Source organism: Rana temporaria, chromosome 2 (assembly GCF_905171775.1).
Source record: "Rana temporaria chromosome 2, aRanTem1.1, whole genome shotgun sequence".
Taxonomy (NCBI): Eukaryota; Metazoa; Chordata; class Amphibia; order Anura; family Ranidae; genus Rana; species Rana temporaria.
The window spans coordinates 123,510,270-123,528,897 of NC_053490.1; the positions used below are offsets into that span (position 1 = coordinate 123,510,270).

The window sequence follows — 18,628 nt, forward strand, 5'->3', positions numbered from 1 at the left end:
TTCCTGTAGACTTGTATGGGGATTGATATTATGAAAAGGTACTTTTTAGACCCCTTTCACACTGAGAGCTTATTGCAGGCGCTATATCGTTAAAAATAGCACCTGCAATCTGCCCTTAAAAAGCTGCTCCATTGTCTCCAGTATGAAAGCCCGAGTTGCGCTAGCAGAACGGTAAAAAAAGTACTGCTAGCCGCATTTTTGGAGCGGTGAAGGAGCGGTGTGTATACGGCTCCTCCACCTCTGCTGCCCATTGAAATCAATGGGACAGCGCGACAATACGGCCCGCGGGTGGTTTTTACCCTTTCTCAGCCGCTAGCGGGGGTTAAATGCGCCCCGCAAGTGGCTGAAATGCGAAATTTAATTCCATACCTGAACGGTCATTCTCGAATGGCTCGCAACAGCCATGTCATCTCCTGGCATCTGAAGATGCCAGCCATTATCTTCCGGTATTTGGTGCAGCTGGCTACCCAGCATGCACGTCCCAATCTCACCATGCATGGTAACTCTATGAGGTGCATATCCCAGGAGCCAACTGGAGACCAGAGATGACCTACCTCGCTGAGGCAACCAGGGTGGAAGTGACAGCAATTTAAATTAAAAAAATAAATATTACATTTTTTTTTTAAAAAGGGTACTTATACAAAAAAAAAATCCCATCAGCCATATATTGAATTGGTTTAAGCAAATATAATAGCGTCTACAAACTAATAAGTATTATTACCCTTGAAATTTTCCACATTATGTCATGTTACAACAAAAAAAGTAAATTCATTGTGGCACATGATTGTGAAGTGGAAGGAAAATAATAAATGGTTTTAATTTATTTTTTTACAAATATGTGAAAAGTGTGGTGTGCATTTGTATTCAGCCCCCCTGAGTCAATACTTTGTAGAACCACCTTTTGCTGCAATTTAAGCTGCAAATCTATTTGGGGATGTCGCTACCAGCTTTGCACATCTAGAGAGTGACATTTTTGCCCTTTCTTCTTTGCAAAATAGCTCAAGCTCTGTCAGATTGGATGGAGAGAGTCTGTCAACAGCAATTTTCAGGTCTTGCCACAGATTCTCAATTGGCTTTAGGTCTGGACTTTGAGTGAGCCATTCTAACAGATGAATATGCTTTGATCTAAACCATTTCATTCTAGCTCTGGCTGTATCTTTAGGGTCGTTGTTCTGCTGGAAGGTGAGCGTCCGCCCCAGTCTCAAGTCTTTTGCAGACTCTAGCAGGTTTTCTTCTAAGATTGCACTGTATTTGGCGCCATCCATCTCCCCATCAACTCTGATCGGCTTCCCTGTCCCTGCTGAAGAAAAGAATCCCCGTAACATGATGCCTACCACCACCATGTTTCATGGTGGGGATGGTGTGTTCAGGGTGACGTGCAGTGTTAGTTTTCCACCACACATAGCGTTTTGCTTTTAGGCCAAAATGTTCAATTTTGGGCTTGTCTGACCAGAGCGCCTTCTTCCACATGTTTGCTGTGTCCCCCACATGGCGTCTTGCAAACTGAACATGTAAGTAGAATCGTGCTGTTTTTATAATAAATATTGCTTGAAAAACTATATTACACTATCAAAGACCCTTTTTTTTTTTTATATATACCACAGGTTGAACCCCAGGATCACTTTTAAGGAGGTATTTCCATTTGTCCAGTTCTAAGGGCTGTGTCCATTGCACAGAGATCCCGAGAGATAAGTGGAGGCACAAGGATCCCTTAGGAGAGTAATCTTCAGCCAATGCCGTTACCTTACAGAAGTAATTTATAGAAAGCGCATTGGCACAACTGCAAACCTACCAAGACACGAGTAATCCTGATGGTATTGCGCTGTCAATATAGGAAATAAATAGTGTAAACTTATAGAATAAATAACATGATATGTACAAAATACTTCATAAAAAATAAAAAAATACATGCATTGCTTCTATAATATCCATAAACTCAAGTGCCAATAAAATGACTAATAAAAGTATTAAAATAAAGTCCCAGTGTTGTCACTATGAATCCAAAAGTGCAGCTGCAATAAAGTAAGGCGAGAGGCTTGTGAGCACGGAGGTGTCATACACACTATAAGAAGAGACACCAATCACTTTTAGGAAAGTGGAAGAATTGGAGCACTTAACTGTAGCTGCGTTTTTGGATTCATAGTGACAACACTTGGACTTTATTTATTTCAAAACTTTTATTAGCCACTTTATTGGCACTTGAGTTTATGGATACTATAGAAGCAATGCATATATATTTGTCTTTTTTATGAAGTATTTTGTACATATGTTATTTATTGTATACGGTAAGTTTACACAATTTCCTATAATTACAGCACAACACCATCACTATTACTCACGTCTTGGTAGGTTTGCAGTTGTGTCATACGCTTTCCATTTTCGAATGATGGATTGAACTGTACTCTGTGGGATGTTCAAAGTTTAGGATTTTTTTTTGTAACCTAACCCTGCTTTAAAACTTCTCCACAACTTTATACCTGACCTGTCTGGTGTATTCATTGGTCTTCATGATGTGGTTTGTTCACTAAGCTTCTCTATCAAAAATCTGAGGACTTCACAGAACAGCTGTATTTATACGGAGATTAAATTACACACAGGTGAACTCTATTTACCAATGAGGCGACTTCTGAAGGCAATTAGTTTCACTGCATTTTAGTTAGGGGTATCAGAGTTAAGGGGGCTGAATACAAATGCTCACCACACTTTTCAGATATTTTGAAAACCATTTATCATTTTCCTTCCACTTCACAATTATGTGCCACTTTGTGTAGGTCGATCACATAAAATCCCAATAAAATCCATTAAAGCGGGTGTAAACTCATACAGACCACTTTAACCTACAGGTAAGCCTAGATTAAGGCTTACCTGTAGGTGCAAAAAAATATCTCCTAAACCTACACGGTTTAGGAGATTTTTGCAGAAAAGACTGCACCGATGTCTACGGCGCGCCTCGGCGCAGGTGCACCGAGTGTGCCATTCGTGAGGGCGATCGCGTCGTCACGGACAAATTTTGCGCGCATGCGCGAGAGTGACGTCATTGCGGCTCCGGCCAATCACGCTATGACTAAGCATTAGTTCTTAATGCAAACGCGTCAGCTGTTCTCCCCACTGTGTGCTGTTTGTATGCTGTGCATTTTTCCTTTTAAATAAAGAGCACGTCTTCTTTTAAAAGACCTACTTGGAGTGCGGCTGTCCATCCACTTTCTTATCTGCATAATCCTATGCATTGCCAGCACCCGTGTGGTTTCCCGAGTGGACTTTGATCACCTGCCTGTGCTCACCTGGAGCGGCGGTCTTTCTACCTCCATAAATGTAGGTTATACGATTGGCAAACGATTAATGAACTACAAGTAACATTAGCCTTAGCCGTTTATGGTTTGTAGTTCTCAATGAACTACCAGGGTGCTGATGAGCGCTCTAGGTAGTTCATTAATCTTCCTATCATTCAGCAATTGCCTGCCCATATCGGAGGTACAGACAGTCTGCAGGACCTCGACAAAAAAAAATAAAAAAAATTGGCCCTTTAATAAAAATTAAAATATATATAAAAAAAAAATAAAAAAAAAAGTGGGGGGGGGGTTGACATCCGGGCCCCTGGGGACCTCTAAAAAAAAAAAAAAAAATTATATATATATATATATATATATATATATATATATAAATAAAGGTGGGGGGGTTGCCATCTCGGGCCCTGGGGGCCTCAGGGCCCTTTACAGGTGTACTGCCTGTACCCCCCTGATGGCGGCCCTGTTGGTGGCGGATGAACAGCCACTATGGATTGACTTTGTTTCTGAAATTGGCTTCTATAAATAGTAGCTGCAGTCAGAGCTACACTGCGGTTTGGAAGAGATTTCCTCCATGATGCAGATGATGGCTAGGACAAATCTGAATGTGTGAATGGTTTTCACGTAATTTCATGTTTTCAATAAAAGCCGGAAGACAAGTTGATAGAAACATAAGAAATACACACCAGCAGCTTGATTTTGTAGTGCAAGGGGAGTACTTTCAATGCTCTTGTACAAAGTAGCAAGGGCCACAATTTTCCTACGATGATTGCAGAGTTTGGTCATGTCCTCTTCAGCTTTTACGTCTTCTGCGCTGCGCCTCTTCACCACTGCTCTAGGATCAAAGTTAAAAACCTGTGGGTAATAAAAAAAAGTCACTGAGTTTCTGCAACCTAACTAATGCAATGAATAAGTTATAAATATTAGTTCTATATAAGTGAAAACAAAACGATAGAGCCGGTTCACACTGGGGCGATTTGTGATCCGACTTGAAATCGCCTCAAGTCGTTCCAAGTCGTGCTGTCAAGAAAAACAATGCAAGTGAATGGGAGTGGTGTTAATACACACTACTCAAGGCGATCCGACTTCAAAAGAAGTTCCTGTACGACTTCAATCCGACTTGTAGGCGATTCCTACCCATTGATTTCAATGGAAGTAGCTTTCAAGTCTGATCCCTGTTCATAGTGAGGCGATTTTGCCAGAAACAGAGAGAAATTTACCCAGAAGCCACCAGGTACTCCCCTGTCCCCAGGCAGCCCCCACCTTCTTGGCACGGATTACTTTCACTTTCTTAGTACGTTGTCTCTGTTTGCAGCATGGCTGCCAGAGTTAGGAAAGAGGCCGTGGATAATGAGTCCCTTATAAGGCTGGTAAAAGAGAGACCATGCCTCTACAACAAGAGGGACCCCTTTTACAAGGACCAAATGAAGAGGGACAATGCCTGGCTGGACATTTCTCGCCTGACCTTTGAGGATTGGGGCATATTGTCTGAGACCGACCGCACTGCCAAAAGTAAGTTTAACCTTTTTATTATATGTCTATTTTCCTTGCCTAGGCATGCTGGTTGTAGTTCCATACATGCCACTTGTTTGCACAGAGAATGGCGGCATGAACTCCCTCTTGAAGACAGCAACAATAGAGCACACCGGCATCAATAGATCCCCTGGCAGGAACAGTATATCCCATGCTGGCAATAGTAGATGCAGACAGGAACCATAGATTCCCCAAAAAAGTAGATCCCTAAGAGGAACACTACTTCAAATGACAAGAACAACAATAGATCCCTGATCGGAACACTAGTTCACATGAGAACAACAATAGATCCCTGATCGGAACACTAGTTCACATGATAACAACAATAGATCCTTGACAACACTAGATCCCTGGCAGGAACAATTAGGTCCCCCAAAAACAATAGATCCCTGATCGGAAAACAAGTTCACATGAGAACAACAGAAAGATCATTGACAACACTAGATCCCTGGCAGGAACAACAGATCCCCCAACAACAATAGATCCCTGATGGGAACACAAGTTCACATGAGAACAACAATAGATCATTGACAACATTAGCTCAATAGCATGAACAAAAGATCCCCCAACAACAATAGATCCCTGAAAGGAACACAAGTTCACTTGAGAACAACAATAGATCCTTGACAACACTAGATCCCTGGCAGGAACAACAGATCCCTCAACAACAATAGATCCCTGATCGGAACACAAGTTCACATGAGAACAACAATAGATTCTTGACAACACTAGATCCCTGATCGGAACACAAGTTCACATGAGAACAATAGATCTTTGACAAAACTAGATCCCTGGCAGGAACAACAGATCCCCCAACAACAATAGATCCCTGATCGGAAAACAAGTTCACATGAGAACAACAATAGATCATTGACAACACTAGATCCCTGGCAGGAACAACAGATCCCTCAACAACAATAGATCCCTGATCGGAACACAAGTTCACATGAGAACAACAATAGATCTTTGACAAAACTAGATCCCTGGCAGGAACAACAGATCCCCCAACAACAATAGATCCCTGATCGGAACACAAGTTCACATGAGAACAACAATAGATCTTTGACAAAACTAGATCCCTGGCAGGAACAACAGATCCCCCAACAACAATAGATCCCTGATCGGAACACAAGTTCACATGAGAACAACAATAGATCCTTGACAACACTAGATCCCTGGCAGGAACAACAGATCCCTCAACAACAATAGATCCCTGATCGGAACACAAGTTCACATGAGAACAACAATAGATCCTTGACAACACTAGATCCCTGATCGGAACACAAGTTCACATGAGAACAACAATAGATCTTTGACAAAACTAGATCCCTGGCAGGAACAACAGATCCCCCAACAACAATAGATCCCTGATCGGAACACAAGTTCACATGAGAACAACAATAGATCATTGACAACACTAGATCCCTGGCAGGAACAACAGATCCCTCAACAACAATAGATCCCTGATCGGAACACAAGTTCACATGAGAACAACAATAGATCTTTGACAAAACTAGATCCCTGGCAGGAACAACAGATCCCCCAACAACAATAGATCCCTGATCGGAACACAAGTTCACATGAGAACAACAATAGATCCTTGACAACACTAGATCCCTGGCAGGAACAACAGATCCCTCAACAACAATAGATCCCTGATCGGAACACAAGTTCACATGAGAACAACAATAGATCCTTGACAACACTAGATCCCTGATCGGAACACAAGTTCACATGAGAACAACAATAGATCTTTGACAAAACTAGATCCCTGGCAGGAACAACAGATCCCCCAACAACAATAGATCCCTGATGGGAACACAAGTTCACATGAGAACAACAATAGATCCTTGACAACAGTAGATCCCTGGCAGGAACAACAGATCCCCCAACAACAATAGATCCCTGATGGAAACACAAGTTCACATGAGAACAACAATAGATCATTGACAACATTAGCTCAATAGCATGAACAAAAGATCCCCCAACAACAATAGATCCCTGAAAGGAACACAAGTTCACTTGAGAACAACAATAGATCCTTGACAAAACTAGATCCCTGATCGGAACACAAGTTCACATGAGAACAACAATAGATCTTTGACAAAACTAGATCCCTGGCAGGAACAACAGATCCCCCAACAACAATAGATCCCTGATGGGAACACAAGTTCACATGAGAACAACAATAGATCCTTGACAAAACTAGATCCCTGGCAGGAACAACATATCCCCCAACAACAATAGATCCCTGATCTATAGTAACGCACAGAGAGCATTTTAGACACAGGAAAACAGGGAACAGGGAAGAAGAAATCAAACAGGAAGAAGAATGATGTCAGAAGAGCTTAGTAGCTCTGATTGGCCATTTCTGACATTCCCTGTCCTGGAGGCGATTTATAAATCGCCCCAGATCGCCTCAGGTCGCCCTGTGGGTCACATTCAAGTCGTGTCGGAATCGCCTCTGGAAGTCGCGCTGGAAGTCGGATCGCCCCAGTGTGAACCGGCTCTAAGGGTAGCAATGAAGAGACTAAGCCAATATTAGATATTAATTACATTTTTAAGTTGAGGAAAGTATAGAAGCTACCACTGCTGACCTCTACTTCTGAAAATGCTGACTGCCTGGCTATCACACTAATCCATGGCCCCTTTTATCAGAGTCATATGCCCCAAGTGTGCAAATAGACGCCAATTGCTGTAAGTTTGCTTTGGTTCTGTGACCTAAAGCAGGGATCTCCAAACTTCTCAACATGAGGGCCACATTATAGATTTTACAAGTATTCGGGGGACAAAAAAAATCAGTTATCAATAAAATTTTAATAAATATATTTTACATGGATCGTTTTTGCACATCTGTGTCCCCCATCAGAGTCTCCTTGCACATTGGGTCCCCCATCAGAGGCTCCTTGCACATTGGGTCCCCCATCAGAGGCTCCTTGCACATTGGGTCCCCCATCAGAGGCTCCTTGCACATTGGGTCCCCCATCAGAGGCTCCTTGCACATTGGGTCCCCCATCAGAGGCTCCTTGCACATTGGGTCCCCCATCAGAGTCTCCCCATCATCAGCAGAGAGGGTTCCCATCATCAGCAGAGAGGGTTCCCATCATCAGCAGAGAGGGTTCCCATCATCAGCAGAGAGGGTTCCCATCATCAGCAGAGAGGGTTCCCAGCAGAGTCTCCTGTGCATGTCTTCAGCAGAGTTTCCTGTGCATGTCTTCAGCAGAGTCTCCTGTGCATGTCTTCAGCAGAGTCTCCTGTGCATGTCTTCAGCAGAGTCTCCTGTGCATGTCTTCAGCAGAGTCTCCTGTGCATGTCTTCAGCAGAGTCTCCTGTGCATGTCTTCAGCAGAGTCTCCTGTGCATGTCTTCAGCAGAGTCTCCTGTGCATGTCTTCAGCAGAGTCTCCTGTGCATGTCTTCAGCAGAGCAGAGTCTCCTGTGCATGTCTTCAGCAGAGTCTCCTGTGCATGTCTTCAGCAGAGTCTCCTGTGCATGTCTTCAGCAGAGTCTCCTGTGCATGTCTTCAGCAGAGTCTCCTGTGCATGTCTTCAGCAGAGTCTCCTGTGCATGTCTTCAGCAGAGTCTCCTGTGCATGTCTTCAGCACATTTGTTTGTTGGACATGGGCGGTCCCAGCAGGCAATCCTCAGCACAGCGGCAGCATTGGAGGGTGTGGGGGGGAGCAGCTTTGTTTGTAGGACCTGTCAGACATACTGCCGATAACAGCAGCTGCTTTTAAAAGGCAGCAGATCCGCAAAGCTATGTTGGCAAAGTCTGGGTGAGCTGCGGGTCAGACAAGACACACAAGTGGGCCAGGGTTTGGAGACCCCTGACCTAAAGTATTTAAAACAGCCAAGCAACAATTTTCAGATAAAGGACCGTAATCATAGTCTCCACAACTGGCTTCCTTTAAGTGTCACTAAACCCACCTCATAAAAAAACTATCAATAAATGGTGTATTACATGCCGTTTATAACTTATTCATTTTCTGTATTCTGCAAAAAAAAAACTTGGTTGATTCAGCTGTTCTCTATCTCCTCCTTATTCCTTCCCCATTCAGCTAGGGATTTTGCAGCTGTGGTGGTAACTCTTCACATGCTCAGATTTCAGCAAGTTTCTATGCTGAGCATTTCCTCCCCATCATATCTGAGCAGCCCAAGTGACTGTAGTCACACATGAGCGCGTATACACAGTGGAAAATTACAGCCCACTCTGTCCCTCCATGCCCACTAACCAGCTAAACACAAGGGGTGGGATATTACGTGTAGATTGATGGAGGCTTCACCTCCCTCTTATTCTAAAGACACAGACTGGAGGGGCGCAACAGCCTGTGACCAGCAGAAATCCGCCCACACAATGTTATTGCCAACAAATATTAAATAGATTTGATTTCAAATATATATATGTATACGACAACATTAAACAGTGTATTGATGTTAAAGTACTAATAAACTTTTTTTTCACTTTAAATAGAGCAATGGAGGATTATAACCCCCGACAAATTTTCTAGCCATCTGTGTTCCATTGCAGAGATTTCCCTTCACTTCCTGTACCAAAGCCAGACAGAAAGCGAGAGGAAATCTCTGTAAATTAAGGGAATTCCTTGAAGACCCCCAGGTCATCAGAACTAGTGACCCCATTGGAAGATTTCCCCTCTAATACTTTTCTGGGGACAACTCAAAATTTGTGATTTTCTTCTGGTTTTGTCTTTCAATGATAAAAATGACAAATAGAGGGTAAATCTCTCAGAGAGCAGTCCTCCTGCTTATGTTTTCCTAAAGACAGGCTGGGAAAGAGCTGGGTCATGTGACAGCTGTATATTAATTAGGAAAAGGGTACTTAGATTTTACTAAAGTAATTACAGTGCCATCATTCATATGCAGAAAGAGAAGGGACAATATAAGTTAAACTGTGTGCGTTTAGAAAGTAAATGGTAGGCGGTACTTTAAAAAAAAAAAAAAAAACACTGTACTGTGTGTGTGTGTGTGTGTGTGTGTGTGTGTGTGTGTGTGTACTGGGAAATTTTCTGTTTGCGACACTCATTTGCATCACTGCCGTCTATATTTCATAAAAAAAAAAATCAATGTGTAAAAGACAAACGAATAAGAGAACAAGTTAATATATTTTTTTCTGCTTACCTATATCTGCATATTTTGTGACTTATAGTTGGACTGTTGCTAAAATCAATGTGGAAATATTAAATATTGTTCCCTGCAAAGATTTTATACTCCCCTTTCCCAGTGCCCACACTGTCCCATCTCTACTGCAGTGAAGAGAAACCACTGGCTAAAGAATCTGCATGCTTTGGTTTAGCCCGACTACCCCTATATCATTACTGTGTCCTCTAGTGACATTTGGGCTGGTGGAAGTAACCACCATAATGCTGGCTATACACCGTTAGATTTCTTCTGTTCATCCTCAGGGCTGATCGAACAGATTCTTCCATCCACACTATACAGCGTGGATGGATGAATATGCCTTGCCAGTTGTTGTGTTCTAAGAAGCCAAGTTCAATAGCTGTCAGAATACCAGAAACAGCATCTGCATCAGTGGGATGCAGCCACTGTTCAGCTAATGATTTTTCAGCTAAAGGATCTCAGGGGGAGAAAGTTGACAGGGGGGCACTTACAAAGAAAATGTCATCCAATTGATCAGGAACGCAATGTAGTTTGCTTAGTGTATGGCCAGCTTTTCCTGGAAGTGTGGAATTATGCAGATTTTTCAACTGTTGATTTCTCTATGGTACAGTAAAGATTAGTGCCACAAGCACTGAAAAAGGAGAGCATTTAATATCCTCTTCGTAGGGAACACTTTATTAACAAACTAACTTGAGAAGCATAGCTGTTTTAAAGTGGAATTCAGTGCCTGTGTCATTGAAACCGCAACGTATGAACTCACTGGATTTCTGGCAGATAAATAGGTATTTTTCTGCACTTGCAACTCTTTAAAAAAAACAAAAAACACCTTTAGAAAATATGTATATATAGTACAGATGTACTGCGCATGTCTCTCCAACACAGGTCCAAAGGTAACCCTGGAGGAGCTGCAGCGTTCCACACCAGAGACTGGAGTATCTGTACATAGGATGACAATAAGCCATACGCTCCATAGAGTTGGGCTTTATGGCAGAGTGGCCAGAAGAAAGTAATTACTTTCAGTAAAAAAAAACAAAGTGGCACGTTTTGAGTTTGCGAAAAGGCATGTGGGAGACTCCCAAAATGTATGGTGGAAGGCCGGGTACACACGGACAAACATGTATGGTGAAAGCGGTCCGTCGGACCGTTTTCACCATACATGTCTGCCAGAGGGCTTCTGTACGATGGTTGTACACACCATCGTACAGAAGTCCGCGCGTAAACAATACGCGGGGCGTGTCCGCGGTGTCGCCGCGTCGATGACGCGGTGTCGCCGCGACAATGACGCGGCGACGTGCGCGGCCCGCCTTTAAAATGCTTCCACGCATGCGTCGAAGTCATTCGACGCATGCGAGGGACGGCGGGCGCCTGGACATGTACGGTAGGTCTGTACTGACGACCGTACATGTCCGAGCGGGCTGAATTCCAGCGGGCTGTTTTAAAACAAGTCCAGGAATATTTGTCTGCTGGGAAAAGGCCCGGCGGGCAAATGTTTGCTGGAATTCGGCCCGCTCGCGCCCACACACGACCAAACATGTCTGCTGAAACTGGCCTGCGGGCCAGTTTCAGCAGACATGTTTGCTCGTGAGTATGGGGCCGAAGATGCTCTGGTCTGATGAGACTAAAATTTTACTTTTTGGCCATCAAAGAAAATTAAATGTCTGGTGCAATCCAACACATCACATAAAGAACACCATCCCTAAAGTGAAAGATGGTAGTGGCAGCATCATGCTGTGGGGATTTTTTTCAGCAGTCAGGACTGGGAAACTGGTCAGAGTTGTGGGAAAGATGGATGATACTAAATACAGGGATATTCTTGAGCAAAACCTGTACCACTCTGTGTGTGATTTGAGGCTAGGATGAAGGTTCACCGTCCAGCAGGACAATGACCCCAAACACACTGCTAAAGCAACCCTTGAGTGGTTTAAGCGGAAACGTGTAAATGTGTTGAAATGGCCTAGTCAAAGCCCAGACCTCAATCCAATAGAAAATCTGTGGCAAGACGCACCAACCATCCAATTTGAAGGAGCTGGAGCAGTTGTGCAAGGAGGAATGGGAAAAAATCCCAGTGGTAAGATGTGGCAAGCCCATAGAGAATTATCCAAAGCGACTTGGAGCTGTGATAGCCGCAAAAGGTGGCTCTACAAAGTATTAACTTTATAGTTATGCACATTGACTTTTTCTGTTATTTTGTCCCATTTGTTGCTCGCTTCACGATAAAAAAATAAATACAAAAAAAATCTTCAAAAGTTGTGGGCATGTTCTGTAAATTAAATGATGCAAATCCTCAATCCACGTTAACTCCAGGTTGTGAGGCAACAAAACAAGAAAAATGCCAGGGGGGGGGGGTGAATACTTTTGCAAGACACTGTATATAATCCTCTAGCCACAGTTGATCCCAGAGAAAGGCAAAACAAATACAATAAAAGCATGATCCAATTTGCTTCACCAGGGGAAACAAAATCCTTCCTGATCACCCAAGAGGCAATCGGATTTCTCTGGATCAACTTTACCTACTAATACTGACATATAAATCACACACATGATGGTTTAAGAAATGGTTTAAGACAAAGTGCTGGAGAGTACTGAACTGGCCAGCAATGAGTCCAGACCTAAATTCCATAGAACACCTGTGGAGAGATCTCAAAACAGCAGTTGGGAAAAGGGACCATTCTAGTCTGAGAGACCTGAAGCAGTTGGCAAATTTGTTTTCCAGTAAAGAGGTTTAGGAAACTCCTTGGTGGTTACAGGAAGCGATTGATTTTAGTTATTTTTTCCAAGGGGTGGCCCATCAAATATTAAATTGAGGGTGCCAATAATTTTGTCCATTACATTTTTGAAACTTTGTGTGGAATGTGTCAGATGTGGCTTTTTATTTCTTCACTTCTTTGTGCCATACCAATACAGACAAAAATAAACATGAGAATGCCTAAATATTTGAAATTGCAACAATTTTTCTATGGCAAGGTGGTGCATTATCTGACAGTTGCAGGGGTGTCAATATTTTTGACTATGACTGTATAAATATTAGTATTTAGTTATATTATGTGCATCTAGGAAAGAATCCAGGCCTTTCTTAAAACAATCTACTGAGCTGGCCAGAGCCACCTCTTGAGGGAGTCTATTCCATATGTTCACAGCTCTTACTGTGAAGAAGCCTTTCTGTATTTGGAGATGAAATCTCTTTTCCTCCAGACGTAAAGCCCCTTGTCCTCAGTTATGACCTTAAAGTGAATAACTCAACACCAAAGTTCATTATATGGACCACTTATGTATTTGTACATGTTGATCATATTCCACTTTAATCTCCTCTTCTCAAGAGAGAATACATTTAGCCAATCTTTCCTCATAGCTGAGCTCCTTAATGCCTCTCATCAGTTTGGTTGCCATCCTCTGCACTTTCTCCAGTTCCCTGATATCCTTTTTATGAACTGGTACCCAAAGATGAACTGCATATTCCAGATAAGGTCTTACTAATGATTTGTACAGGGGTAAAATGATGTTTCTCACTCTGCAGTCCATACCTCTCAATACAAAAAAAGTATTTTGCTCACTTTGGAAACTGCAGCTTGGCATTGCATGCCATTATTAAGCTTATGGCAAGAAAAGGCCGGTATTGATAGCTAGCATGTAGAAACCAGCTCAAGCAGCGATGAAGCAAGAAATCTTGATTGAAGAGAAATAGAAGAATCAAAGAAAAAAGCTAGAGCAAAGCTGAAGAAAAGGCATCCATCATATCAGGACACTATAAAAAAAAAAAAAATACACGATGGGTAGAGGAGGGTTATCCAGGGTTGGCACATGGATTTTTCTTCCTTTGCCAGAGTCCAGTCCTCCAGTAGCAGAAGTATAACCTGACAGTATACAATTTCCTATTTCCCTCAATGGACAAGAAACAAGATTTGTCTTTTCTTACTACAATTCTGTTTCCAGTAAAACCTAAAATGAGTAATGGAGAAAATTTGACAACACTCACCTTGTAGATGTTAAGGGGACACTCCAACCCACACTTACAGGTCCCATCCGTTACTAGGTAGGTCTTCAACTGATCCATAGAGGTAAGAACTGTACCACTTGGACTATAGGACAGATAATTTTTAAAATCAACAAACGAAACGCCAAATGTAATATTACATCTATAGGTCAACTAAAAATGTAAACAAAATGCTTATAAAGTGCCCAAACTACATATCTTTAAGGACTGCATTTTTCTACCAGATTAAATAATTTCCAAGATGCAACCATACTGTATATCAAAATATCGGGTATCATCAAGAAGGTAATAGAGACAAATTTGTAAAAAAAAAAAAAAACTGTGCATAGAGACAAAATAAGCAGAAAAACGTCACTAGACATACAGTGCAAAAAAATTATCAAAAATAAAAGTGTGGCGCTAAGTGAGCAAGTGGATAGCATGTGGACCTGAAAGGGTAAAATAGGCAATTCAAAATGGACGGTGAACAAAACCAAAACATAAAAGTCCAAAGTGAATAATAAACATCTATGGAAGGTCCATTAGAGTTCAGAATAAAGTGAACAGTCTTTCTTGCATAATACAGTCAAAATGGTAAAGTGTTCACGCTTACTAGATTTGATGGGCACATATACCGTATAGCACGTGGGTCAAACAGGCATTCTTGAGAGAATGACCTCAAGCAAGAGCTCCCACCACTGGAAAAACGGTAAGAAGGGTTTCACCCAAAGTTGAATGAGGACTGTCAGATATCCATGATGGACTCCAAAACATACTATGAATCGCATCAAATGGTGTGCATGAAAAACAAATGATCCACACATAGTGATACATTTTGACATTTCATGGTTAAAAAGGAGGACGAAACATGTCGGGTGATGCTCTTGGAATAGTTGCCTATACTCCATTTTAATTACTAACTTGTTTTTTTTTTTTTCCCACAAAAGGTTTTTATTAAGGCAAAATCAAGGATACAATACAAACGTTTGTCAAGTTGCATAGTTCCAAGACAGGTATATAGAGGGCTTCATTGACAAACCCGTAACAATATATGCATCAGACAGAACATTGAAACATAAAACAAACAGAAAAGAACATTAGGAAGCAAAAGGAATACTAACTGCTGTAAGCGTATACCCCTTTTTTACCATAAAATGTCAAACAGTATCACACTACCATCATTTGTTTTTCATGCACACCATTTGATATGATTCATCGCATGTTTTGGAGTCCATCATGGATATCTGACAGTCCTCATTCAACTTTGGGTGGAACACTTCTTACTGTTTTTCCAGTGGTGGGAGCTCCTGTTTGAGGACATTCCCTCAAGAGTGCCTGTTTGACCCACGTGCTATACTCTAGTAAGCGTGAACACTTTACCATTTTGACTGTATTTTCAAGATTCGTCCCAGATTATCCAAGAAAGACCGTTCACTTTCACTTTAATGGACCTTCCATTGATGTTTACTATTCACTTTGGACTTTATGTTTTGGTTACATTAAATTTTGAATTGCCTATTTTACCCTTCCATGTCCATACGCTATTCACTTGCTCACTTAGCGCCATACTTCTGTTTTTTATTTCTAATAGAGAAAACGTAACCATTACTATTGTTGGCACAAAATAACCCATGAGCCCTTTATTCTTTATTTATTTGTAAAACATTGCGCAACTGCTGGAGCTATATAAATATAAATTTGGTGTAATAATAACTGTGGGTTATCTGCAGCGCCCTTCAGATGCTAGCTAGAAAAAAAAAAAAGCAAGCTGCAGGGACATCCCATTTGTTCCACACAGCCAGAATATTGAGTTGCAATGGTCTGGAGTGAAACTGCATACAGCAGTGCCTCAAAAGAGGATACCATCAGGCACAAGACCCTTCTGTAGGGACAAGGTTCAACCCTAGGACCAAAGAGCCTGAAAAGGAGAGCAAAAGGGACAGGGGTTTGTCCAAGGGCAGCAAGAGCCTGAGCAGGGCCATACCCAATATCAGGCCCAGGTACTCCAGCCAGTTCTAACAATGACTTCTGACAGTTGAGAATATAACTGGGAATCTGTGGAGTCTTCGCTGTCTACTGAACACTGGCACAAAGATAGAGAGGACTGATCCTTTAGCAAGAGATTGTCCAGGTCCACATCATCTGAGAACAGAGTAGAGCTAGGACTGGGGCAAGTGCCTTGGTGGAAACCCAGGGGGCCATGGAAAGGCTGAAAAGAAGGGTGACAAATAAGTAGTGCTGATAACCCATTGCAAATTGCAGGAAGAGGAAAGAAGAGAATGTGCAAGGCAGCATCTTGATTATCGGAGGGATGCAATGACCAACATGGACAATTCCCTGCAGAACTTTTATGAACCCACAGGAACAAGTTGAGAGTCTTTAGTTCCAGGCTAGGCTGAACTTCTCCATTTGGCTAATAGCGGTGAACAAGTTCAAACAGACAAACTGTAAGCGTTCCTAATTTGGAACTGGGGTGATATCCCCTTGCAAGAGGAGCTGCTCAACAGCAGCAAGAAGATGTGTCCATCTTTGCAGGGAGACAGGCAAATTTGAGAGCATGAAATGGGGAGGAGACAAAGCCAGTTTGCAGCCCCTGGAAATTGCACTCTGGACCCAGAAGGTTGGAAAAGCCAACAGACATCCCTACATTGACAAATTGGGACACCCCCCATTACTGAGAAGGGGTGCATGAAGCCATACTTGGCTGGCTTGGAGGACCATGCCTTCCCAAAAATGTTTGTTCCAAACTTAGGCTTGAAGCTTGAGGGCTGAGCGAAACTAAAGGAACTTTTCCTAGCTTCAGGAATAGATGGCAACTAAGAGCAAGCCTTCTTTTTCTGGGGGATGAGAGTACCTCCAGCCCCTGTGATTTACTTGATGTGCTTATCCAAGCAGGGCGTTCTCTCTCAAAGGGTAGACACTCAAGGAGTTTCTTGCCAACATTTGTGCTAAAGAACCCTCCGCATATGGAGGAAGGAATGACTCCTTCTGGAGAAGTGTATCTGCCAAGTTGTTCATACCATAGTGGTTCAAAAGGTAAAATCCCTTGGTTTTAAAATTGAAGGGTTTGTTAAGATGGAGCTAGGATCTGAGGCCATGCGTTTAGTCCAGAGAGTAAGGGTCTGACTAACTGTAGCTTGCTCCCAGGGACAGGCAATTTCTTGTTCCAAGTCACAGTGTCCAATACATGCCTTGCCATTTCCTCTTAATTGCATCACAAATGTGGAAGTTCTAATGCAGTCCTGTAATGTCACCTGTAGAGCACTAGAATGAGGGACATGGATTTTGGAATATGCAGTTTGTTCACATGAAATTATAGTCCTCAGACTACAGAGGTCATGCATTAACCTATGCAGTGCCATGGAGCATGCTGCATGTTTGAACACAAACAAAAACTGCCGACAGGAATGTGAAGATTTACTCTAGTATAGGCTGTGCATACAGGGCAACAAATGACACCATGAAACTATATGATCAATGCACATCTTACGCAGGTGAAAAACACACATTGCAGGTAGGCAGGTTTATAATGCCTTTCAGCCTGAATGAAATTTAATCTGAAGGTGACCCATTCGTGGTCTGAGTCCTCAGTAGGAGGGGGGGTCTTCTATTTCCTCCTTAGGCAGCATATCTGCAGCAAAAAGCAGTCAGAGACCAACCCAGGAGGAAACGCTGAAGGAGCTTGCTTGTGACCCTTGCTATCTGCAGCCTCTATAAAGGACCCACATACTGCCCATGAAATCAGATATTGTGGCAGAAAATTCTACCCTAGATAAGTTGAAGGAAGGCTGTGTAGCCAAGAGGAGAGCAATATCCCCAAAGGAAGGCAGGGACTGGGGTCAACGTCTGAACAGACGGTACTAGGGCACTGTGGAGAAAGACTTATAGAGATGTAAAGGATTAGATCCATCCTGGCTTTGCCCTCCACGATGGACGTATCCCAGAAAGGGTCTTAAAGAACAGAGCCCCAGACCACAGACCTGTGACGTACTCTGCTGTTACGTCAACATGATACACCATGTGCCAGGGTGGCTAGTTGAGAGTGGGAGGGGTTAAAAAGGGGATGTCCCTGCAGGTCTTTTTTGTCCAATCACCTTAAGGTAGCTGCATATAACCCATGGCAAAGACTAAAGATCCTTTGTCCTGTACGACTAAGAAATTACTACGGTATTTTCCATATGCATTTACATATTGATTGCAATGCAAAAATAATTTAAATTTGCATTCGGGTATTTTAAATTTCTTAAATGAATATATTGACACTAACACTATTGACACTAATGAGGTTGATATTGCTTCAACACTGACAAAAAAATAATAATAAATAAAAATATATATCTATGTTTTACCTTATGTAAAGCACGGTGCCTGGCTCCACCCTCCTTTGCCAGCCAATAGGCACCTGGACCACTGGGACCCCTCCATAGTTATCTCCTCCTCCACTTTCACTGCCGCCATTCATTTTGTTCTCTCTTCTTTCTTGTACCTGTAGGGACAGGATGGCACAAAACATGACTTTAGACAGTTTCATAGAAAGCTGTAAAATAGAACACCATATTGTGTAATATATAAAATTACTTCAAAAAGATACATCCACCCAAATCTGGTATTTTCGTTTTCAAAAAGTGCTGGAAAACGAAACCACCCAATGTTTTTTTAGACTTTTCAGGGACTCTAGTTTAAGGATGTGCGCCAGATTTGGGTGAG

General features: G+C 42.3%; 1 protein-coding gene across 1 annotated transcript in view; it reads right to left on the reverse strand.

Moving 5' to 3' along the window:
- The window catches only part of MBD6 (methyl-CpG binding domain protein 6), a 98,915-nt gene that overhangs the window by 41,834 nt on the left and 38,453 nt on the right, over positions 1–18,628 (reverse strand). Inside the window, exons 3-5 of the mRNA XM_040340914.1 lie at positions 18,271–18,407; positions 13,925–14,027; positions 3,971–4,139 (exon numbers count right to left, since the gene is read on the reverse strand). Coding sequence (XP_040196848.1) covers positions 3,971–4,139; positions 13,925–14,027; positions 18,271–18,383 — 385 coding nt within the window. The 5' untranslated portion in view covers positions 18,384–18,407. The remainder of the gene's footprint in view (positions 1–3,970; positions 4,140–13,924; positions 14,028–18,270; positions 18,408–18,628) is intronic.